The sequence below is a fragment of the Amblyraja radiata genome, chromosome 16, assembly GCF_010909765.2.
Source record: "Amblyraja radiata isolate CabotCenter1 chromosome 16, sAmbRad1.1.pri, whole genome shotgun sequence".
Classification (NCBI taxonomy): domain Eukaryota; kingdom Metazoa; phylum Chordata; class Chondrichthyes; order Rajiformes; family Rajidae; genus Amblyraja; species Amblyraja radiata.
In genome coordinates, this window is record NC_045971.1 from 10,345,711 (window position 1) to 10,371,568 (window position 25,858).

Genomic DNA, 25,858 nt, shown 5'->3' on the forward strand with positions numbered 1-25,858 from the left:
CTATTTTTAAGAGCCCTATCTAGCTCTCTCTGGACAAATAGACTCGTCCTTGATTATGCTGCTGGCCTTGCTGAGGCAGTGTGAGGTGTAAATGGAGTCAATGGAAGGAAGGTGGGTTTGTGTGGCGTGATGGTCTGGGCTGCGTCCAAAATTCTCTGCACTTTCATGCGGTCTTGGATGGAGCAGTTCCCAAACCATGATATGATGCTTCCCGATAAAATGCTTTCTGTAGCGCATCTGCAGAAGTTGCCGAGCGTTACTGGGGACACTGCCGAATTTCCTAAGCATTCTAGGGAAGGAGGTTCAGCATGTCCACAACAACTCTGGGGCAAGGATGGGCTGAAGGGCCTGTTTCCATGCTGTATCTGTTTCTCAGAACGTGAAGCTCCCATCTGGCATACCTGAGTGCAGGCATTGACCAGATTGGACACTTCTCTGCCTCTTGAATTCAAATCCAGCCAATATATTTTTTCCTGCTGACTGACTGCGTTGTTTTGTGTCAAATGATGTTGAGCGTTTCATGTTTCCCTCTCCCTCTCTACCCAGGGGTTGCCAGGATATCCGGGATCACGAGGATCACCAGGACCTATGGTCAGTATTGGGAGATATGACATGGATGGCGTCACTGATATCGACATGGCAGTTCCCCCTCACTTCGCATCGGTGACGTTCATGAGATCCCCTCCCTCTCACTAGTTACAGATCACGCTGCATCCCAAAGCAACGTCCAATGTGTTGATGTGTTCACATACACTTGAATCAAACCGCTCCCGCCCCACACGTATCCACCTATCACTTGCCAGGCTCTGTCCCAGCCCTCCCCTGTTTTCCAGCTTTTCCCACCACTACTACTAACAAGGTGGCATGGTGGCACAGCAGTAGATTTGCTGCCAAACAGAGCCAGAGATCCACGTTCTCCGGTTGCTGTCCGTGCGGAGTTTGCACGTTCTTCCGGTGATCACATGGGTTTTTTCTCCGGCTGCTCTAGTTTCCTCCCACACTCCAAACACGTACAGGTTAATTGGCTTCTGTAACGTGGAAATTGTCCCCCAGTGTGTAGGCTAGTGCTAGTGTATGAGGTGATTGCGTTTGGCACGGACTCAGTATTTCCACTCTGTATCTCCAAAGTCTACTATCAAATTGAAGAAAGATCCTGACCCGAAATGTCACCGATCCATACCCGCCACAGATGCTGTCTGACCCGCTGAATTATTCCAGCACTAAATGTTTTGCTCAAGATTCCACCATCTGCAATTCCTTACATCTGCATTATTTCACTTCTCTCATCTCTTTTGTGACTTTGAATGAACCAGACAGAACCTAAATCCGTAGCTGTAACTGGTCTTCATTCCACGCAGGCAGACACTCTGATTGCTGCAAGCTCAAAGGCATTGAGTTTTTATACCCTTTTGGTACAAAGATAACGTCAAGAGTCAAGAGTGCTTAACTGTCGTATGCAGTGTGTCTGGAACAATTACATTTTTAATTACTCCAGCTTTACAGGCACATTAATGTAAAAACATAATCAATAATTAAAGACACGAGGAACTGTAGACGTTTGTTTACAAACAAAGGCACAAAGCGCTGGATTAACTCAGCGGATCAGGTTGCATCTCTGGGGAACGTGGATAGGTGATGTTTTGGGTCGGAACGGGGGAAGACAAAAATGCTGGAGAAACTCAGCGGGCGCGGCAGCATCTATGAAGCGAAGGAAATAGGCAGCGTTTCGGGCCGAAACCCTTCTTTAGACTGATTGTAATAGTCTGCAGTCTGCTTGAAGATCCAGTCTGAAAAAAGGTCTCGACCAGAAACGCCATCAGTCTGAAGAAGGGCGTTGACCCACAACATCACCTATCCATGTTCTCCAGAGATGCTACCTGACCTGTTGAGCTGATCTGTGGCTGGTCCTGTCTTGTTTTAGTACACGAGTGTTTAGTTTTTAGTTTCATTTAGAAATATAGCGAGGAAACAGGCAGTTTGGCCCACCGAGTCCGTACCGACCAGCGATCCCCGCTTATTAACACTACCCTACACACACTAGGGGCAATTTTTACATTTAAACCAAGCCAATTAACCTACATACCTGTACGTCTTTGGAGTGTGGGAGGAAACCGAAGATCTCGAAGAAAACCCACGCAGGTTACGGGGAGAACGTGCAAACGCAGCACAGACAAGCACCCGTAGTCGGGAACGAACCCGGGTCTCCTGTGCTACATTCGCTGTAAGGCAGCAACTCTACCGCTGCGCCACCGTGACTGTGTTTCCGATTGTGCCAATTGATACACGTTTGGTATTTTTACAGGGGCCGAAAGGGGATCCCGGGGAGCCTGGACCCAGGGTGAGTCGACATTCAATCAGAGATTTAAACCTTGCACTTAGAGAATGGACATAAGGTCCTGAAGCAACGAGAGAAACTCTCGTTGAACATTCCCTTTGGGGCGCGGGATATAAGCAAGTAGTTAATAAATGAAATATGGATTGTTGAACTGGATTGTTGTGGCCTTGAGCCAAAATGCCAACGTGGCATGTACATGCTACATGTTATTCTGCTCCCATCCTCACAGCCACCCACCCACCCACCCACCCACCCACTCACCCACCATCTACAGTATTTTTTTGATTATTACGGAGTTTACAATGAGCCATGTTTACATATGTGTTGTGCTGCTGCAAGTAAGTATTTCATTGTTTAAGAAGGAACTGCAGATGCTGGAAAACCGAAGTAAGACAAAAATGCTGGAGAAAATCAGCGGGTGAGGCAGCATCTATGGAGCGAAGGAAATAGGCAACGTTTCGGGGCGAAACCCTTCTTCAGTCTGAAGAAAGATTTCGCCCCGAAACGTTGCCTATTTCCATTGCTCCATAAATCCTGCCTCACCTGTTGAGTTTCTCCAGCATTTTTGTCTACGTATTTCATTGTTCTGTTTTGGAACATATAACAATGGGACACTTTGAACTCTATGTATGGTGTGGTCCTCTACCTCAGTAGTGCAGTGCCTAGTACAATAGCCCTCAATAATGTCTCTATACAACACTTTGAGTGCCCAATGGTTGCCACAACATACTTGATAATAACGTAACTGTTGTTTCCATTTGTCTAGGGTGAAGCAGGATATCAAGGATACCCAGGAGTTGGAGTTCCCGGAGATAAGGTATCGTTGAATATCGGTATGCATGGCAGTAACGGAATTATTGTAACATTTTTCTACAGTGCAGCATCTTCACTGCATTTAGTGTCATTCCCTCTGTTATCAAACGACTGAAAGGTTCACCCAAAACCCAGGGTGGAGTCCCAATCTTCCAACCTACCTCGTTGCGTACATTAGACTTTTCTCTGGAACTGTAATGTTACAGCGCTACAAAAGTATATTCTGCACTCTGATATTTTTCTCTTTGTACTACCCATTGCACTTGTGTATGGTTTGATTGTACTCACATACAGTATTTCCTGATTTGATTGAATAGCATCCAAACAAATGGGTACAGAGAAGATTTACGACAATGTTGCCAGGACTAGAGGGTCTGAGCTATAGGGAGAGGTTGAGTAGACTGGGACTCTATTCCTTGGAGTGCAGTGGTGATCGTATTGAGGTGTGTAAAATCAGGAGTGGAATATATCCGGTAGATGCACAGAGTCTCTTGCCCAGAGAAGGTGAATCGAGGACCAGAGGACGTAAGTTTAAGGTGAAGGGGAAAAGATTTAATAGGGAGATTTACTCGGATAACTTTTTCACACAAAGGGTGGTGGGTGTATGGAACAAGCAGCCAGAGGAGGCAGGGACAAGGGACATTGAGATCTTCGGTTTCCTCCCACAATCCAAAGACGTACAGGTTTGTAGGTTAATTGGTGTAAATGAAAATTGCCCCTAGTGTGTGCAGGATAGTATTAGTGTGCGGGGATTGCTGGTCGATGCGGACTTGGTGGGCCGCAGGGCCTGTATTTCTAAACTAAAACTAAAAATTCACTCTTTGTGATGCCAATTCAGGGCCTCATCGGCACTGGCCTGCACAATACTCCCCTGTAAAGTAACTGTAGCACCCAGAACCAGCTCAGCACCTCACTGGCCTTTATCACCATAAGAAGTCAGATTCTTTTGCTCAATGCGTTAGGACAGTCTGAACAGGATTGTGTATGGTCAGTGCCAACTTGGCACCATGGAGGCCTCTACAAAGTAAATCATTAGATTTGTCCTCGCTGGCTATCTTGGAGGTCAATGGCAGCAATGGGATTGGCACTACACTGGAGATAATGGTGCCCACTACAGATACGGTAACTAGAGGACACCTTTTGAGATGAATTCCTGGTTCCAAGCAAGAAATTAGAAGGAGCAGAGGTCTCAAATATTCTGTCATGAATGACTTTCTAATTGTATCTTAATGTTTGGTTAAAGGGTGGAAAAGGTGACCTTGGTCTTCGAGGTGAACAGGTAAATGTTATGTTTTTATTCTCCGGATTTTCGCTTCTTCCTTTAACAGATGGGTATTTGTTGGTTGGCGTGGACTCGGTGGGCCAAAGGGCCTGTTTCCAAACTGTATCTCTGAACTAAACCAAACCAAACTAAACTAAATGAGCGGCACGGTGGCACAGCGGTAGAGTTGCTGCCTTACAGCACCAGTTCGATCTCGACCGCGTGAATTCTCTCCGAGATCTTCGGTTTGCTCCCACACTACAAAGAAGTAGAGGTTTGTAGGTTAATTGCAAAGCAAGAATTTCATTGTCCTATACAGGGACACATGACAATAAACTCACTTGAACTTGAACTTGAATTGACTTGTTACAGATGGAAAATTGTCCCTCGTGTGCGTAGGATAGCGTGAATGTGCGGGGATTGTTGATCGGTGCGGACTCGGTGGGCCGAAGGGCCTGTTTCCGCGCTGTATCTCTAAACTAAACTAAACAGGCACGTATCCTCTGTCTCACTGAGTGAACATTAAACATGAATTTTTTTTAAAATTGTAAGTACAGCAGAAATCTCACATCCTTGGCAAGTATTATTTATGTTAGACCTTCACATCCCTGGATTGTTTTGCATTGGTGCCCCTTTGATGAATGACTAATGAAATGTAGTCACAGTTTTGTCACACATGCAAACCAACCATCACCGGTATTTGTCCACAGGCAGCACAATCGTGCAGCTGGTAGAGTTGTGGTCTGACAGCTCCACTGACCCAGACTTGATTTTGAAGTCAGGAGCTTTCAGTGTGGAGTATGCAAGTCCTTGTGACCGTGTGGATTTTCCCGGGTGCTCTGGTTTCCTTCCACATCCCAAAAACATGAAGATTGGTCGGGGTTATCTGGCCTCTGCCAATTGCCCTTAGTGCAGAGGGGAGTTAATAGGAGTGTGGAGGGAATGTCATTCATTCATTCATCATCGTTGAAAAACATTAGCGACGCAATGGTGCTGGTTTCCACCCTCTGTCCTCCAGTTCTGTCTCTGTCCTCCAGTTCTGTCTCTGTCCTCCAGTTCCTGTGGACTTCCGCCACTGGAAGTACAGGATTTTGGTGTGTGCTTTATCATCAATCCTTACGATGCTATGTACGACAGTGATCGCAACTTCTATGTAACGTAATGGGATTAGTATAAATGCTAAATTAGTAATAACCATTTATTGTTTGATAGCCAGCAGAGACTGTTTCCATGTAGAAACGAGGAACTGCAGATGCTGGTTTACAAAATCAGACAGAAAGTGCTGGAGTAATTCAGCGGGTCAGGCAGTATCTCTGGAGAACACGGATAGCTTCTCCATAGCTCTGTCTAAAGTAGGATTGGGACCCGCAACGTCACCTATGCATGTTCTGCAGAGGTGCTGCTTGACCCGCTGAGTTACTCCAGCACCTTGTGTCTTTCTCAGACTGCTTCCATGTTGCATGGCTCAATGGCATTAGTTGGGAGATAAACATTCACTTGGTTATCTGGCCTTGGTTTAGTGTTTCATGAAAGGCACCTTCAACACGACCAAACTCCCTCAAAAGCCATTGAATGAGCAGCCTGGATTGCGTGCTCAGATCCTGGAGTATGGTGGCTTAAACTTGTGTTGTCTAACTTAGATATAGGACTAACACTCTGAACTAAATTACACTTGACAACAAATACAAGTATCATCTTAATATGGAAATAACTTGAAAGGGTTCACCCTCTGGTCCAGGAATAAGAATAGATAATTCAACCACTTAGATTTGTTCTGTTCTATGAAATCTGTGTCCTAACGTCCCACAGATGTCTTGCACACAATATCTCTTAATCCCGATTGTTAACAAAAATCCAGCAACCTCAAATTTAAAATAGGGAATTGGCCATGGATCAGTGGTTGATTTTGGAAGAGAGTTTCAAACATCTGCAATTATTAGAATTATTTGAAAAGATTCAAAAGTTCCGTCCTAAAACCCTGGCTCTAATTTTTTAAACATTGCACTCTCAGTTGTCAATAACACAAACACTAAAATAGCTTCTCCGTGTCTCCCCAGTCAGTCTCCCTTCATATCTGTGGAATGTCAGCCAAGTGCCCCCAGTTTTCTGAATCCCTGGAAATCACCTCCAGTTTATGTCGTGCCTGATGATTCATAAGCTGAAGAAGGGTCTGGACCCGAAACATCACCCATTCCTTCTCTCCAGAGATGCTGCCTGTTCTACAAAGTGGTATTTTTGAGTTATTCCAATTTTTTGTGTGTCTATCATCGATTGATAACCTTGCTTTGTCTCTCACGTTCAGGGATACTCCGGTTCTCCGGGTTTTCCAGGCATAACAGGACCCCCGGGGGAGCCGGTCAGTATAACCAAGTTACAAATAATTGTTCATTCAACTTTGTTGCTTTCATTTATGGGCTAATCTAACGATATGTGTTCAAAACTAACTCAGTGAAAAACCGGTGAGGTCTTGGCTTGTGCCATGATTTACAACACTGGAACAACTCGGGGGGGGGGGGGGGGGGAGTGGCACGGTGGCGCAGCGGCACGGTGGCGCAGCGGTAGAATTGCTGCCTCACAGCGCCAGAAACCCGGGTTCGATCCTGACTACGGGTTGCTGTATGTACGGAGTTGATACGTTCTCCCTGTGACTGCGTGGGTTTTCTCCAGGTGCTCCGGTTTCCTCCCACACTCCAACTTTCTATCTGACTAAATTTATAGGCTTGAAAGGCATTCCTGACCAATTGTAAAATACTTCAACATGAACTGATGGAAGTCCGTCTGGAGAATGTTTTTGCGGGCATTGTTGGTTTAGTGCAGTGGTTGTCAAAGTGGGCTGCACTGCCCCCTGGGGGGCTGATAAATTACCTAGGGGGGCACTAAGAAGGTGGCGGGGGGATTGGGCTAGGGAGATGTCAGTACATACTTGGCATGACTATGGGGCATTCATTGACTGCCGTGCACTCCACTGACCCTCTCTCTAAAAACGTGCTATTTTGCTGAGTAATCATAGAAACATAGAAAATAGGTGCAGGAGTAGGCTATTCGGCCCTTCGAGCCAGCACCGCCATTCAATATGATCTTGGCTGCTCATCCAAAATCAGTACCCGATTTTTTTTCCCCCATATCCCTTGATTCCTTTAGCCCTAAGAGTTAAATCTAACTCTCCCTTGAAAACATCCAGTGAATGGGCCTCCACTGCCTTCTGTGGCAGAGAATTCCACAGGTTCACAACTCTCTGGGTGAAAATGTTTTTCCTCATCTCAGTCCTAAATGGTCTATCCCTTATTCTTAAACTGTGACTCCTGGTTCTGGTCTGCCCCAACATCGGGAACATTTTTCCTGCATCTACGCTGTCCAATCCTTTAAGAATTTTACATGTTTCTATAAGGTACCCTCTCATCCTTTGGGACGACAGATGGCACAATGGGCTAAGTGTTCGGCTGGCAACCGGAAGGTAGCCGGTTCGAATCCCGCTTGGAGTGCATACTGTCGTTGTGTCCTTGGGCAAGACACTTCACCCACCTTTGCCTGTGTGTGATTTGTGTGTGAGTGATTGGTGGTGGTCGGAGGGGCCGTAGGCGCAGATTGGCAGCCACGCTTCCGTCAGTCTGCCCCAGGGCAGCTGTGGCTACAGAAGTAGCTTACCACCACCGAGTGTGACTGAGGAGTGAATGAATAATGCGATGTAAAGCGCCTTGAGTATTAGAAAGGCGCTATATAAATCCCATCCATTATTATTATTATTATCCTTCTAAATTCCAGTGAATACAAGCCCAGTCGACCCATTCTTTCATCATACGTCAGTTTCGCCATCCCGGGAATTAACCTGGTGAACCTGCGCTGCAATCCCACAATAGCAATAATGTCCTTCCTCAAATAAGGAGTATTATTTCAAAGTGGTATTTCTTGGAACTTTCCAGAGTTATTACTTGCATATTATTTAATGCTTCATTCATCATTATTGAGGTACGAGTCTAAGCAGTGTTGTTATTAAAGTCACCACCGCTGATCTTAGTGGGACGTGCCAACGCTATTCTGAACAATGGTTCTTATGGTGTAGGAAGGAACTGCAGATGCTGGTTTACCCCGAAGGTAGACACAAAATGCTGGAGTAACTCAGAGGGGAAACTCCCCAGAGAGAAACTCCCCAGAGCTTCCCCTCTCCCCTGACTCTCAGTCTGATGAAGGGTCTCGACTGGAAACGTCACCTATTCCTTTTCTCCACGATGCTGCCTGACCCGCTGAGTTACTCCATGTCTGTTTGTGTCTATCACTGGGTTTTATACGGTGGGCCCTATAGAGGAGCACTGGGAATGGGTTTATGGAGCTATGGGACTGGCTACCCATCAGAGTTTGTGGAGCGCTGGTCTGGTGTTCATTCCGTGCTGTGACTGTTCCTGTGTTCCATATTTTGATGCAGGGCATCTGTGAGCAGGATTGTGAGTGTCCGTCTGGACCCCAAGGCCCCGCCGGACCCCCTGGTCCACCCGGCCCAACTCACCAGAGTTTCATCCCTTCCTACGACCAGGTAAATGTCAGCAGTGGGAGCATTCACCTCCAGGACCACCGCCTCTCTGTGTTCAGGAGTTCATAAGCTATAGGAGCAGAATTAGGCCATTCAGCCTATCAAGTCTACTCCACCATTCAATCATCTCTGATATATCTCTCCGCCTCAAACTTATTCTGCTGCCTTTTCCCCATAACCCCTGACACCCGTACTAATCAAGAATCTATCAATCTCTGCCTTAGAAATATCCATTGACTTGGCCTCCACAGCCGTCTGTGGCAATGATTCCACAGTTTCACCGCCCTCCGACTGAAGATATTCCTCCTCATCTCCTTCCACGAGGAACGTCCTTTTATCCTGAGGCTGTGGCCTCTGGTTCTAGACTCTCCCACTAGTGGAAACATCCCCTCCACATACAATCTCTCCAGTCTTTTCACTATTCGGTAATTTTCAATGAAATCCCCCTCATCCTTCTAAACTCCAGCGAGTAGAAGCCCAGTGGCGTCAAAGGCTCACCAATTCAAATCCAGCCTGACTGATGGCAAGAAAGTCTGCTCAACTTTTGTAAAGTTTTATCCGTTTAGGCGGCATGCAATGAGCATGGGTGAGAGCTTTCTCTAACTGGCCTCTCTTCCAGTCCGAAAGACCTTGGATGGGTTGTGCAGAATGCAATATTATGTGGTGGGCACAGACAGATAGGAAGGGTGATCAGTACGGGTGTCAGTGGTTATAGGGAGAAGGCAGGAGAATGGGGTTTGGAGGGAGAGATAGATCAGCCATGATTGAACGACAGAGTAGACTTAATGGGCCGAATGGCCCAATCCTGCTCCTATCACTTATTACCTTATGAGATAGAAGTGAAATTTATCCTGTATCCAACTCCTTTATACTTAATGTGTAGGAAGAAACTGTCTGAAGAACAGTCTCGACCTGAAACATGATTTACTCTAGCACTTTGTATCTATTCTTTATACGTACACTGAAGTGGTTTGGGTAACAGCATCATCATTCGTTATGGTGTATCATAATCATAATTGTTAGGATCATCACAGTATCATTATTAGTATCCTATCCTGGAGTACAAATAAACAAATAAAGTGCAGACAAATCCAGCCTAGATTAGTCCGGGTGTCAAGGGTTATGGGGAGAAGGCAGGAGAATGAGGTTAGGGGGAGAGATAGATCAGCCGTGTTTAAATGACAGAGTAGACTTGATGGGTCGAATGGCTTAATTCTGCTCCTATCACTTATGACTTTATGACCTTATGAGATATACTTCATACTTATTGGATAAGACAGGATATTTTCTTTATTAAGATCCTCTGTGTAGAAAAACGTGCCCCGCACCTCACCTTTAAACTGCCCCCCTCACTTTAAAGCCATGCCCTCTAGTCCTTGACATTTCTACCCTGGGTCATAGAGTTATAGAGAGTCATAGAGCGATACAGTGTGGAAACAGGCCCTTAGGCCGAACTTGCCCACAAAGGCCAACAATGTCCCAACTACACTGGTCTCACTTGCCTGCTCTTTGTCCATATCCCTCCACGCCTGTCCTATCCATGTACCTGTCCAACTGTTTCTTAAACGATGGGATAGTCTCAGCCTCAACTAACTTCTCTGCCAGCTTGTTCCATACACCCACCACCTTCTGTGTGAAAATGTTACCCCTTGGATTCCTATTAATTTTTTTCCCCTTCACCTTGAACCCGGTCCTCGATTCCCCTACTCAGGGCACGGGACTCTGTGCATCTACCCGATCTATTCCTGGGTTAAAAGGTTCTGACTGTCTACCCCCTCAACCTCTGATGCTCCAGAGAAAACAATTGGTCAATCCAACCTCTCCTTATCTGTAATACTCTCCAAAGCAGGCAGCATTCTGGTAAACCTCTTCTGCACCCTCTCCAAAGCCTCCGCATCCTTCCTATAATGGGGCGACCAGAACTGCACACAGTACAACTGCACAAATGTGGCCAGGCCAACGTCCTATAAAGCTGAAGGGATGCCTTCCTGAAACTTACAATTATGAGAAGATGATGTTAAACAGTAAGCAGAGAGACACAGAGTGGAAAGATATAGAATGTAAAATATTATTTATCGTGACTGGCCTTGAACACTCAAGTCAGGTATCAGAGAATTACATTTCTGATCGCTACGGCATGCCGTAAGTGAAAGTATCTATGTTGTCCCACTCATTACCTGAGGCCAACAGAGGAGGCTACAGGTAGCGACAGGTGCACACATAACATGCAGAGACAAAACTAGAAGTGTGAAAACGCACACCTCCAGATGTCGGGACAGTTTATTCCCAGCTGTTATCAGGCAACTGATTCATCCTACCACAACCAGAGAGCAGTGCTGAACTACTATCTCCCTCTTTGATGATCCTCGGATTATCCTTGATCGCATTTGGCTGGCTTTACCTTGTACTAACCATTATTCCCTTATCATGTGCCTGTACACTGTAAATGGATCGATTGTAATCATGCATTGTATTTCTGATAACTGGTTAGCACGCAATCATAAGCTTTTCATTGTACCTCGGTACACGTGACAATAAACTGAACTGTTCCCTGTAACTCTCTTGGCAACCCATATGACATATGACATATAAGGCCAAAAATGATCCCGGAAGGAGTCTTGACCCTGGACGTTCTATAAATATAAATCAGCACTCATTAAGATGCTCATGGCACAGAAACATCATTCACGAGCAGCTTTAATAGGATGGAGGTAAAATTAATGGATTTGTAAAATATTAATAATACTTTCCCTTTAGCTTTTGGCGCAGATCCTGAATACACTGAAGGGAGAAATTAGCGATCCTGGAAGATCAGTAAAAGATCCATCAACATACAATTGATTTCACCTCTGTCATTTTTTCATTCCTTTGCAAAACCTTAAATCTCTTCAATCAGTCAACTTGCTACTTTCTTTGGCAATATTATAAGACATTTTTTTTTTTTTGCTTTAAGAGTAGCTTTAACTTTTATCAATAGCCATTAGCCTTGGCTGGTCCACTTTTACTTATGGACTTTATTCCTTAAAAGCCGATGGACTGCCCCTTTCAAACACATGGACTGGCCACAATGGGCAGAATGGCCTTGTTCTGTGATTCTGGGCAAACTACGGAATGCTTTGAGTTCATTTGGGGTTAAAAAACAAGCAGCCAAGTTTTGCTTTGGAAGACCTTGTCTGTGGGTTCATTCGAGTCACATTCATTTCCTCCCAATAAATATATGGCCACAAGAATTTAAAAGCATTGGAGGAGTTAAAATGGTGGTGATGTTTTTTCCGAATGAAAAATTGTGAGGTATTGAAAGGAGGAATGATAATTCAAAAGTTGTTATTGGTTGAATTCCAAGATGTGTTCAAAATGTGGTTGTTTCTTTTTGTACAAACAGGGCGCTCCAGGACTGAAGGGGGAGAAGGGAGATCCTTGTGATAACTCTGTAAGTTAAATCATAAAAATACAATGAGAACATATTGAATTAAATTGAATTGAACTGAATACATTTTATGAGCCAAGTATGTATACATACAAGGAATTTGCCTTGGTGCTTTGCTCGCAAGGATAACAACACCATATACAGTAGACAATTAAAAATAAAACATTATAATTCAAACATGTGAAGAATAAAATAAAATACCAGAGCATGAGATGGCTGGCCCCCTGCTGTACTCACTCTATACTTATGACTGCGTAGCCAGTCACAGTGCGAACTCCATCATCAAGTTCGCTGACGACACCACTGTTGTGGGACGTATCACTGATGGGGATGAGTCAGAGTATAGAAGAGAGATCGAGCAACTGTCCACATGGTGCCAGCGCAATAACCTGGCCCTCAACACCAGCAAAACCAAGGAACTGATTGTGGACTTTGGAAGGAGGATGAGGGGAACCCACAGCCCCATTTATATCAACGGGTCGATGGTTGAAAAGGTCAAGAGCTTCAAATTCCTGGGCGTGCACATCTCTGAAGATCTTTCCTGGTCCGAGAACACTAATGCAATTATCAAGAAAGCTCACCAGCGCTTCTACTTCCTGAGAAGATTACGGAGAGTCGGTTTGTCAAGGAAGACTCTCTCTAACTTCTACAAGTGCACAGTAGAGAGCATGCTGACCGATTGCATCGTGGCTTGGTTCGGCAATTTGAGCGCCCTGGAGAGGAAAAGACTACAAAAAGTAGTAAACACTGCCCGGTCCATCATCGGCTCTGACCTTCCTTCCATCGAGGGGATTTATCACAGTCGCTGCCTCAAAAAGGCTGGCAGTATCATCAAAGACCCACACCATCCTGGCCACACACTCATCTCCCTGCCACCTTCAGGTAGAAGGTACAGGAGCCTGAAGACTGCAACAACCAGGTTCAGGAATAGCTACTTCCCCACAGCCATCAGGCTATTAAACCTGGCTCGGACAAAACTCTGATTATTATGAACCCATTTTCTGTTATTTGCACTTTATCTGTTTATTCATGTGTGTATATGTTTATATTATGGTATATGGACACACTTATCTGTGTTGTAGTAAATGCCTACTATGTTCTGTGTGCTTAAGCAAAGCAAGAATTCCATTGTCCTATACAGGGACACATGACAATAAACTCACTTGAACTTGAACTTGAGATTGAGTAATTGGATCATATTGATTGCGAATAATTTTAGTTTTGTTTAGAGAGACAGTGCGGAAACAGGCCCTTCAGCCCACCGAGTCCGCGCCGACCAGCAGTTCCCACGCATTAATATTATCATACACACACTAGGGACAATTTACAAATTTACCAAAGCCAATTAGCCTGCAAACCTGCACATCTTTGGAGCGTGGGAGGAAACTGGAGATCCCAGACAAAACACACGCAGGTCACGGGGAGAACGTACAAACTCCGTACAGATAGCACCCGTAGTCAGGATAGAACCCGAATCTCTGGCGCTGTGAGGGAACACCTCTACCACTGTGCCGCCTTTAACCTTCAACCTAAGCACATTCCAGGTAATTTTTACATTTCTTCTTTTCTCCAAATTCCAAGTCTTTCAATCGTGGCTTTGAAATGACTGAGGGAGATGATTCCTAAGATTCACTACCTTCGGAGTGAAAGATTTTCCTCCCGACCTTGATCTAAACGTACCTTGAGATCATGCTCCCTAGTTCCAGACTTTGCTGCTAAGGGAAACAATATCTCAGCACTCGCCCTGCTGAGTCTCCCCAGAGTACTGCACTTCAAACACACTAATACTCAATCTTCTAATTCCCAGAGGATACAGGAAATTCGGTGATAGGAAAGGAACTAAAGAATTTCAAAGCTGTGTTCAGAACTAAGACAAAATAATTCAGACTTTAAGGTCCAGGGGTATTGCATGCACAGGCATCTTGCACACATGCTCGTAGACTACACACGCACACAACGCAGAAAATACACAAGGGAAATGTTATGTCTTTGAAGCTATAGAATAAAACATTTTGTCATCTGTAGATAGACATTATATGCTGCAGTAACTCAGCGGGACAGGCAGCATCTGTGGAATGGGTGACGTTTCGGGTCGAGACCCTTCTTCAGACCCAAAAAGTCACCCATTCCTTCTCTCCAGAGGTGCTGCCTGTCCCGCTGAGTTATAAATGTTTGTCTCTATATATTGTAATCTCCAAAGATAGACACAAAATGCTGGAGTAACTCAGCGGACAGGCTGCATCTCTGGAGAGAATGAATGGGTGACGTTTGAAGTCCAGACCCTTCTACCGTAATCCCCATGTATCTATCATTACCAGTGACAGGTACATGGGCAGGGAAGGTTTAGAGGGATATTGGCCAAACGTGTGCAGGTGGGACTAGTGTAGTTGAGACAGCTTGGTCGGCATTGGCAAGTTGGGCTGAAAGGCCTGATATCATGTTGTATGACTATGACTCCATCTTGTACTCTTCATGTTCGAAGTTGCAGAAAATGTAGAGTCTTAACTTGGCCATAAAGGCACAATGTTAAACTTCAAAAATCAACCTTGTTTCATTCAACGCTCTAACACATCTTTTTCTTTCCATGTTTTGTTCAGGGTGTTCCAGGAACGCCGGGCATTCCTGGTATTCCAGGATCTCCGGGCCCGCCAGGAATGCCGGGACCAATTTACTACAATGTAGGTCCATTCAATCACCAAATAGTTTCCAAGCAGAGTTGTTTCGCTATTTCACTTAAAATTTGTTTGTTTTTTTGTTCTTTTTTGCAGAGAATTTTCCCGGTTCCACCAAGACCTCACTGTAAAATGCCAGTAAGTATCGTTTATTTGTAAAAAATCTTTATTTATCTCATGCTGGAGTAATTCAGCGGGACAGGCAGCATCTCTGGAGAGAAGGAATGGGTGACGTTTCGGGTCGGGACCCTTCTTCAGTCCCGACCCGAAACGTCACCCATTCCTGCTCTCCAGAGATGCTGCCTGACCCGCTGAGTTACTCCAGCATTTTGTGTCCATCTTCGGTTTAAACCAGGTTCTGCAGTTCCTTCCGACACTTTGTTTCGTTCTGGGCAATCTTTTCCTCCAGTGTACCTGCTTCTAAAACTCTCATCGTCATCTTTCATACTGGTCGATCTGCCTCATCTTCTCTCCATTTCCTGGTGGTTCATCAGCAATTGGTTTCTGATTTAGAACATAGAACCTAAAGCCCACAATGTCCCAAACGTGATTCCAAGTTAAACTGACTTGTTCTGCCTCTGCATGATCCATATATCCCTCTATTCCTTGCACTTCCAAGTGCCTATCTAAAATCCTCTTAAAAGCCACTATCGCATCTGCCTCCACCACCACCCCTGGCAATGTGTTCCAGTCCCCCACTACTCTGTGTAAAATAACTTGCCCCGCACATCTCCACTAAACCTTTCCCCTGCACACCCTATAGCTATGCCCTCTAGTGTTGGGCATTTCCACCCTGGGGAAAAGATCTGGTTGTCTACCCCAGTGGTTCCCAACCTTTTTTAGCCCCCTTGGGATCTTTTAATTTTTCTGTGGCCCCCCCTGACATTATTAGCGGAAATATAGTACTTCAATATTATAATAGTACCTTCCATAAAAATATCAGTGTCTATTAATTGCACATATATTCTCTTTTACAATACAATCAGTTTTATTCGTCACATTGCACATATAGTGCAAGTGAAATGAATTTATTCTATTCCACAAACATCAAAAATATTTCAACTACATAGATTTAAATTTATTAGAACTGAAATTTAGGAGGCAACAGGGTGGTAGCTCTGTGGCCCCCTTCATTGAACCTGTGGCCCCCTAAATCCCAAAAATCTTGTGGGCCCCCCCCCCCCCCCCCCTGAAATTTGCCATATGGCCCCAGGTTGGGAATCACTGGTCTACCCTATCTATGCCTCTCATAATTTTATATACTTCTACCAAGTCTCCCATCAACTTCCGACGTTCCAGAGAAAACAATCCAGGTCTATCCAACCTCTTCCTGTAGCTGAAACCCTCTAATCCAGGCGGCATTCTGGTAAACATCTTCTGCACCCTCTCCAAAGCCGCCACATCTTTCCTATAATGGGGTGGCCAGAACTGCACGCATCACTCCAAATGTGGCCTAACCAAAGTCCCATAGAGTTGCATCGCGAGAGTAAGTATGTGGACTAACTAGACCAACATCAGACGAATTAGACTCCTGAAATGAAGTTAACCATTTGGTGATGAACCATCAACGTCAACAAGAGCTAGAGAGATGAGGTGAATCAACACACGTCCTCGCACAATCCCAATGTTCCTTTTAATCCCAGATTACTTATAGAAACATAAAAACATAGGAAATTAGTGCAGGAGTAGGCCATTCGGCCCTTCGAGCCAGCACCGCCATTCAATATGATCACGGCTGATCATCCAGAATCAGTACCCTGTTCCTCCCTTCTCCCCATATCCCTTGATTCCGTTAGCCCTAAGAGCTCTATCTAACTCTCTTTTAAAAACATCCTGTGAATTGGCCTCCACTGCCTTCTGTTCACAACTAGAGCTTTTCCCAAACCAAGGATCACAGCTTGGTTTGGGATAGCTCTGCCCAAGGCTGCAGGAAATTGCAGAGTTTTAAATGTAGCCCAGTCCATCACACAGATTGACTTCCAACCTATGACTCCATCTACACTTCACAATGCCTCAGAAAAGTAGCCAATATAATCAAAGACTTGTCCCGACCTAGTCATTCCTTCTTCTCTCTGCTCCCGTCCGGCAGAGGATACAGAAGCTTCAAAGTGCGCACCACCAGACTCAGGAACAGCTTCTTCCACCACTGTTATCAGGCTTCTGAATGGTCCTTCCATAAGCTAGAGTACTGTCAGAATCACCTCTACCTCAATGCGGATATTGGGCTTTGTCTATGGTACTGATGCACTACAATGCTGAGAACTATATTCTGCACTCTTCCCCTTCCCCTTTGCTCTACCTATTAGACAATAGACAATAGGTGCAGGAGTAGGAACATTCGGCCCTTCGAGCCAGCACCGCGTATTGTACTTGAGTTTGACTTGATTACATGTATGCATGGTATATCTGACCTGATTGGATAGCATACAAAACTATGCTTTTCACTGTACCTCGGTACACGTGACAATAATACGCCTAAACCTGAGATCCCAATAAAGGCTTGATATCTTCAGCACTGACATGTGCATGACTATATATCCATCAGAACCAGGGCCAAGGATGGATTAACAATACAGAAATCTCAGTGATTCAAGGCCTAAGGAGATTACTCTGTACTTTCTTCCTCATGGTGTATATTTCACTATCCATCGTCATTGTGTCACTCATGTTATTGTCACCTTTAATAATCTGATGTGTTCCTTCCACCAGGTGAATTACGAAAAAGAAATTGACTTTCCAAGCATCGGGAGCCCAGGTACTTTTTCCTGTTGTAACCAAAGCCCCCAAAATAAATCAGGTTACAGCTTTTATATGCTAAGTACATTTTATCCCCAAGAGGTTCACCATAGTTTAACCTACAATTTTAGTACCTTCAATAAACCAGACTTATTTCCAATTTGAATCCAGGCAACATCCTCGCAAATCTTCTCAGCCCACTTTCCAGCTTAACAGCATCTTTCCTACAACAGGGTGACCAAAACTGAACATAATACTCCATAGATAGACACAAAATGCTGGAGTGCCTCAGCGGGACAGGCAGCATCTCTGGAGAGAAGGAACGGGTGTTTCGGGTCGAGATCCTTCTTCAGACCTTTCTTCATTCCTTCTCTGAGTTACTCCAGCATTTTGTGTCTATCCTCGGTTTAAATCTGCATCTGCAGTTAATTCCTACATAATACTCCTTAGCGCTATGCAGCACAACTGTAACATAACATCCCAACTTCTATACTCAATAGCCTGACTGATGAAGATCAAGGTACCATGAACCTTCTTAACCACTCGATCTTCCCGTGATATCACTTTCAAGGAACAATTACCTGCGTTCTTGGATTGCTCAGCTCTACAACACGCCCCAAGCCTCTGCCATTCACTGCGTAGATCCTGCCCTGGTTTGACCTCCCACTTATCTGTAATAAACTCAATTAACCACTCCTCAGCCCACTTGCCCAACTGATCAAGATCGTGCCGAAACTTTTGATAACCATCTCCGCTATCTACAAGCCCGCCCACTTTAGTGCCATCTGCAAATTTGCACCGCTAGTCACAGCAGTCCAGACCGAAAAACAACCTTCCACCATCACCTTCTGCATCCTTCCATGAAGCCAATCTCTACCCAGTCAGCCAGCTCTCCCTGAACCCTATGCCATCTAATCTTCCAGAGAAGCTTACCGTAAATAACAAACACATAACGTTTGAATGCTAGCAAGTGCCATCGGAAAGGAATAGGCACAGCAGTGAAAAATTCACTTTTACGGCCATATTTCCGATGTGGCCGGTGGAAATATTCATGTATTGATAACTTTAAATATGGTGGTAAAAATCGTTCTTAACGAAATATGATGGATGTTTATGTAAACTGTGTTAAGTGTGGGTCTTGGGTTTTTTTGTAATGTAAAAAACTGTAAATGTAATTTTGTTCAAACCTAGGTTTGAATGACAATAAATAGCATTCCATTCCATTCCATTCAGTTTTTGATGTCTTCCTAGTCAATGAACATCTTGGTGAAAGACTAAGTTGTTAGAGTGTGATGACTCTCAGATAGATATGTTCCATGTTCCATGTAAGGTTACATGAATAATATATAACAGTAAAATAATTCCCACTGAAATTTTATACCGTAATATTCCCTGAAACAATTCCTGCATGGAATGCTAACTCTTAATGGAACTGGGCACGACAACCCTTTTTATGATTCCCAATTATATAATTAGACATTTGTGTGTTTCATTATAGATTCCCAAGGTCCCAAAATCAATAATAATCCATTTGACAGCAGCTTAAAGGTAAGTCAGCAAAAACAGTCGCTATCTACAGTAGGTTCAGGTCATCTTCAATATACAATCATAAATAAAAAGGAACTCAGCCAGATTCCTGCCATCACAAAAGAGAAATGCACCAAGCAATGAGGTGTTTCTTAACTGCAGAAATGTTGGAAAACGCAACAAATTAGTGGGAGAGTCGAGAACTATGGACCCATAGCCTCAGAATTAAAGGACGTTCTTTTGGGAAGGAGATGACGAGAAATGTCTTTAGTCAGAAGGTGGTGAATCTGTGGAATTCTTTGCCACAGAAGGCTGTAGCGGCCAAGGCAGAGAGAGATAGATTCTTGACTAGTACAGGTGTCAGAGGTTATGGGGAGAAGGCAAGAGAATGGGGTCAGGAGGGAGATAGATCAGCCACGATTGGATGGCGGAGTAGACTTGATGGGCCGAATGGCCTAATTCTACTCCTATTCCTTATGATCTTGAATACTCCACCCGCTGCACCATTGCATAGTGGCTGCAGGCACCTGGGTTCGATCCTGACCTCGGCTGCTGTCTGTGTGGAGTTTACACATTCTCCCTGAGACTGCGTTGTATTCCTCCGTTCTCGGGTTTCCACCCATACCCCAAAGACGTGTGGGTTTGTAGTTTAATTGGTCTCTGTAAATTATCTGTAAAAGTGTACGGGGAGTGAACGCAAAGTATGAATGTTAACTGGGATGGTTGCCATGGAAACGGTGGGCCGATGGGCCTATTTGCATGATGTCCCTTTCATAAATTCATGTTTATAGGTTATAGGAGCAGAATTAGGCCATTCGGCCCAGCAGGTCTATTTAATGCTTATTTAATTTATCAATGCAACGTTATTCTGATACTTCCATGATACAAAGTGCTGGAGTAACTCAGCGGGTCAGGCAGCATCTCTGGAGAAAAAAGATGGCTGACGTTTCGGGTCGGGACCCTTCTCCTGTCTTGTTGAGTTGATGGGTTTGAGCAGGATGGGGGAGTAATGTCGGAGTAGTCTAGGTCCAATGCACTTTGTGAATGCACAGACTGTGGCAGGCGGTGGGTTGCTGGAATGTGCATGCAGTTGGATTACAAACTCATTAGGCTGCTTTACTCTGATAGTTTTCATTATTCTAAGCCACCACTGTTAGAGGTGTAGCAAGCAGGTACGTTGAGAGTATGCCATTGTGCTCCTGAGTCCTGACATGTGTCCTCTGGATGGTGGGAAGGCTTCGGAGACTCAGAATGTATGTCGATCACCTTCGGAGCTTGCTGCTTTCTGAAGCTGTCCATTCTGGTGGCATTTTGACAAGCCCTGCTGGATGAGACGGAGAGTTGACACTGTCATAGACCAGGCATAGTTGATGTCCCCCAAGTCACAGCATCCATTCACTGTCAAGCATTATTACTGGAGAATAGGTCACTTGGCCAAGCTCTTGGAGAGTGCCAGCCATCCACAGATGTGTGGGCACTGGCAGGAGTCAATACCTTCAGGAGAAGAGGGAATATTGGCAAGCAACGGAAATTCTACCATCCTCAAAGCAAAAAGTCACTTGTAATTAATCTTTCTGTAATGTTGACAGCTCTGCCTGCAATGTTCTATGGTCACCCTAACGTGTTCTTTGCTGTAACAGAGCCATGCATTTAAAAATGTGGAACTCATGCTGAATGCTGCTCCCGTGATACCAGAGGGATCCCTGGTCTATGTAACAGAAGGAAGTAAAGTCTTCATTCGATTGCCGAATGGCTGGAGCAAGCTTTGTGTGAGTACCTTTATGTCCACAGAAACTAAGCCAAGAGCAGGTAGAGCTGCATTTGTATTGCAACATCTGGGCTTTAATCGTAACATTGGCACTCATAATCAGAACTCATAGTCGGGTGGCACAGCGGTAGAGTTGCTGCCTTACAGCACCAGAGACCCGGGTTCCATCCTGACTACGGGCGCTGTCTGTGCAAAATTTGTACGTTCTCCCCGTGACCGCGTGGGTTTTCTCTGAGATCTTCGGCTTCCTCCCACACTCCAAAGATGTACAGGTTTGTATGTTAATTGGCTTGGTTTAGATGTAAATTGTCCCTAGTGTGTGTAGGATAGTGTTAATGTGTTGGGATTGCTGGTCGGCGTGGACTTGGTGGGCCGAAGGGCCTGTTTCCATCCTGTATCTCTAAACTAGACCAGTTGCCAGATTAGTCATCTCACTATGGTTCAAAGTTTGTATAATTATCTTTGTTATCAACATTCTTATAAAAGATTGAGGGAATATTTTATTAAACCATTAAAATGCAATAAAATTAAAATGACACATTTTTTATATATGAACATATTTATGATATACTGCATAGCACAATTCCACAAATACTAATGAAGAAAGAATGGACATAAATACCATCAAGGACTACTCAAGTAAATAATGGCTGCATCATGGAAAATAATTGTTTCTAGAATGATATAATGAATATATTGAAAGTAGTTTCACTGACAGGAGGGACAGGAAATCAAAGACAAAATTACTGGGATATTAATAAAAAGATGAAATATTTTCATTGCACGTTATTCTACCCTGGAAGCTAATGGTAGAAAGGGTGTGGAATATGATTCAATGGTTAATTGAAAAAATATTCAGTTTATAGGAAATGTAACGTTTGTGGCGGCACATACATGCACCTTTGCCTGTGTGTGAATGTGTGTGAATGTGTGTGAGTGATTGGTGGTGGTCGGAGGGGCCGTAGGCGCAGAATGGCAGCCACGCTTCCGTCAGTCTGCCCCAGGGCAGCTGTGGCTACAGAAGTAGCTTACCACCACCGAGTGTGACTGAGGAGTGAATGAATAATGCGATGTAAAGCGCCTTGAGTATTAGAAAGGTGCTATATAAATCCCATCCAGTATTATTATTATTATTAATTGGCTTCTTAAATTGTCCCTGGTGTGCAGGATAGAACTAGCTGTTTAAGAAAGAACTGCGGATGCTGGAAAAATCGAAGGTAGACAAAAATGCTGGAGAAACTCAGCGGGTGAGGCAGCATCTATGGAACGTGGATTTGGATCTATGGATCTGTAGATGCTGCCTCACCTGCTGAGTTTCTCCAGGATGGAACTAGTGATCGTTGGTCATTGCGGACTCGGTGGGCTGAAGGGCTTGTTTCCACGCTGTATCTCTAAACTAAACTAAACTAGACTAAAATATGGTGCAGATAAAAAAGGTGTAAGGTGCACAACAAGGTAGAATGAGGGGTTGGGAATACATCCCATTGCTCGTGGAATGTTCTAGGGTTGGATAACAGTGGGGAGAAACTGTCCTTGAATCTAGTGGTACATGTTCTCAATCTTCTGTATATTCTACCTTATGGAAGAGGGGAGACGAGGGGTTGACTAGAGTGTGGGTGGTCATTGATTACATTGACTACTTTCCCGGGGCAGCGTGAAGGGTAGATGGAGACGTCATGGGGAGAGATTGATTAACATGATGTGTTGGGTTGTGTCCATGTGATCCGGTGATATAACAAATGCACTCACAATGACTTGCAATTGTGCAGTGAAAAGAAATCAGCTAAGTCTTGTCACTGTATTTGAACACATTTCTTTCATATATTTCTGGTCTCTCTGATAGCTTGAAGACTTCTTTCCTGGCATAGCTTCTGATGACCCTGCAGTAAGTATGCTACACTCCAGCTAAAGATAGCACTGGTCGTTCTATAAATGTCCGTATAACCATCTGACTTTTAAGCAGTAAATGAGTCGGGTAAGCTATATTTTTCCACAAGTAAAATCTGTTAGTGTCCACTTGTTTTATTTCCCCACTGTATGTGGCAGTTAAAAGTAAAAGCCAATAGGCAACCGAATAGTCAACCTCAAACACTAACCTCGACTACTACAACACTAACCTCGACGTGAACTATGGACTCCAAGGAGAGTTTGGGATTTTTGGGATTGCATTTGGGATTTTTTTGCACTAGGATTGGGGTTATTAATTTATTGAATTTGATGAACACAGAATTACCTAATTCTCAATCACAAGTATGAACGAGATGTCACAGTGGCACATCACGCAATTGCAGTTCTCTGTACAAAAAAAAAGACACAAAGTGCTGGAGTAATTCAACGGGTCAGACAGCATCTCTGGAGGACATGGATAGGTGATGTTTCAGTTCGAGACCCTTCTTCAGAATCAGTCCTGACCCAAAGTTCCACCTCTCTATGTTCTCCAGAGATGCCGCCGGATCCGTTAAAGTACTCCAGCACTTTATACCTTTTTTTTTTGTAACCCACCACACTTTATTCCCTGCATCCTGTGTCTGTACACAGTGGACGGCTTGAATGTAATCATGTTTCGTCTTTCCGCTGACTGGAATCCACGCAACAGAAGCTTTTCACTGTAACTCGGTACACGTGGCAATAAATGATACTAAACGTAACAAAATATTACATTGTGCTGTTGTGGTGGCGCAGCGGTAGAGTTGCTGCCTTACAGCGAATGCAGCGCCGGAGTCGCGGGTTCAATCCCGACTACCGGTGCTGTCTGTACGGAGTTTGTACGTTCTCCCCGTGACCTGCGTGGATTTTCTCCAGGATCTTCGGTTTCCTCCCACACTCCAAAGACATACAGGTTTGTAGGTTAATTGGCTTGGTAAATGTAAAAATTGTCCCTAGTGTGTGTGCAGGGTAGTGTTAATGTGCGGGGATCGCTGGTCGGCGCGGACGAGGTGGGCCTGAAGGGACTGTTGGGGCACAATGCAGTACAACAGCTACCAAAGTTCAACAGCTTCTATTGTGTGTTTTATAAGTCAATGTGCTTGTGATGCTGCTACAAGTAAGATTTTCATTGCATCTATATCTTGCTATATGTGTGCATTGGCAATAAACTCGACTTGACCTAAGTTAAAGTTGCCGTAAGAAGGTTCTATTCTACTATCTACTTCACTGTTGACCCACGGACTATACTTTTTATCTTATGGTCCCAGTAATCCCTCACTCATTCCAACCTTGCGATTCTGAAAAACTAGTCTTTCATCTTATGTCTCTTTTCTTTCTAAGTAGATATCTTCATTAAATTGCCAGTGACGTGGGATATGTTTAAAATTACACCCGCCTTCTGTGAAGTGATGATGTAACTTTTTTCACCCCTCTCTATTGTTTATACTGCTTTATATAATTGTGACTTTTTGTGTGATTGTTCTAAAAATTCTTGAACGAGATCCTTGGGAGGGTGCAATGCAGGAAAAGTCTGGTTCCTTATTTTCAGCAAGGGGCCCTACTCAGTCACATGCATGTTTTTCTTTCCTGTAACTAGGTAGAAGTGGCTGATATCGCCCCCAGTCCAGTACCAAGTAACATCATCCACCAAGGGTCAGTGGTAAGTTGTTTCTCCCTCAGCTGAGTTACAACCTCTTCTCCCCTCTTCTCCTCTCTCCCATCAGGCAAAAGGTATAGAAGTGTGAAAACGCACACCTCCAGATTCAGAGACAGTTTCTTCCCAGCTGTTATCAGGCGACTGCATCATCCTACCACATCTGGAGAGCAGTGCTGAACTACTATCTACTTCACTGTTGACCCACGGACTATACTTGATCGGACTTTGCTGGCTTTACCTTGCACTAAACGTTATTCCCTTTTTGTGTATCTGTACACTGTAAATTGATCAATTGTATTGTCTTTCTGCTGACTGGATAGCACGCAACAAAAGCTTTCCACTGTACCTTGGTACACGTGACTATAAACTAAACCAAACTGAACTGAACATGTCTTGAACATGGATGACATTAGATTAAAGATCTGCAGCTGCTGATTTATCAAGGAAAATGCTGGAATAACTCAGTGGGCCAGGCAGCATCCCAGAGATACTATTTGACATGTTGAGTTACTGCAACATTTTGTGTCTTTCCTTGGTAAGGCAGCATCTGCAGTTCTTTGTTTCGACCTTTTGACTGCTCCACTGCGAAACCTCCTCAGGTTATGCCTACTTTGAAGAGGTTCTCCTCCACACTCTGAACTAGGGTCCCAATCCAAAACATCACCTATCCATGTTCTTCAGGGATGTTGGCTGACCCACTGAGTTACTCCACCATTTGATGTCTTTCCTCTGACATTAAATTAAAATGATTACGAATGAATGTAGTGATTTAGTGAGCGCCTTTTAAGCATTTATTTCACAAGTCTCCTTCAAGCGTCATAAACGCTTCTGAAATCATTCACAATTTTAATTGAAGCAAATAAACACATTGATATGAAACTTCTTCAACTTCTCACGGTATAAACAATGCTATTGATAGCGTTTGTTACTAAATGTATTGTTAACTCCTTCCCATTTCCCAGAATTGTTGTTAGATTAATAGCCAAGCTGTTTTTGTTCTCTGAGTGATTTTGTTTGATTAGATATTTTTAGAAATGAATTACACAGAGATTGGTAGGGCCCCGACGAGTGTTGTAGAACAGAGGGATCTAGGAAAGCCGGTACACCGTTTCTTGATAGTGCCAGAACATGGATATAGGGTAGTAAATAAGGTATTTGGTATATTAATAATAATAATAATAATGGATGGGATTTATATAGCGCCTTTCTAA

At 44.1% G+C, this 25,858-nt stretch overlaps 1 protein-coding gene across 1 annotated transcript in view; it reads left to right on the forward strand.

Moving 5' to 3' along the window:
• The window catches only part of LOC116981724 (collagen alpha-1(XVIII) chain-like), a 76,489-nt gene that overhangs the window by 45,148 nt on the left and 5,483 nt on the right, over window positions 1-25,858 (forward strand). Inside the window, exons 10-23 of the mRNA XM_033034778.1 lie at window positions 547-591; window positions 2,303-2,338; window positions 3,102-3,152; window positions 4,392-4,427; window positions 6,712-6,765; window positions 8,830-8,937; window positions 12,317-12,364; window positions 14,959-15,039; window positions 15,130-15,171; window positions 17,743-17,788; window positions 19,268-19,317; window positions 20,937-21,065; window positions 22,908-22,949; window positions 24,588-24,650. Coding sequence (XP_032890669.1) covers window positions 547-591; window positions 2,303-2,338; window positions 3,102-3,152; window positions 4,392-4,427; window positions 6,712-6,765; window positions 8,830-8,937; window positions 12,317-12,364; window positions 14,959-15,039; window positions 15,130-15,171; window positions 17,743-17,788; window positions 19,268-19,317; window positions 20,937-21,065; window positions 22,908-22,949; window positions 24,588-24,650 — 831 coding nt within the window. The remainder of the gene's footprint in view (window positions 1-546; window positions 592-2,302; window positions 2,339-3,101; window positions 3,153-4,391; window positions 4,428-6,711; window positions 6,766-8,829; window positions 8,938-12,316; window positions 12,365-14,958; window positions 15,040-15,129; window positions 15,172-17,742; window positions 17,789-19,267; window positions 19,318-20,936; window positions 21,066-22,907; window positions 22,950-24,587; window positions 24,651-25,858) is intronic.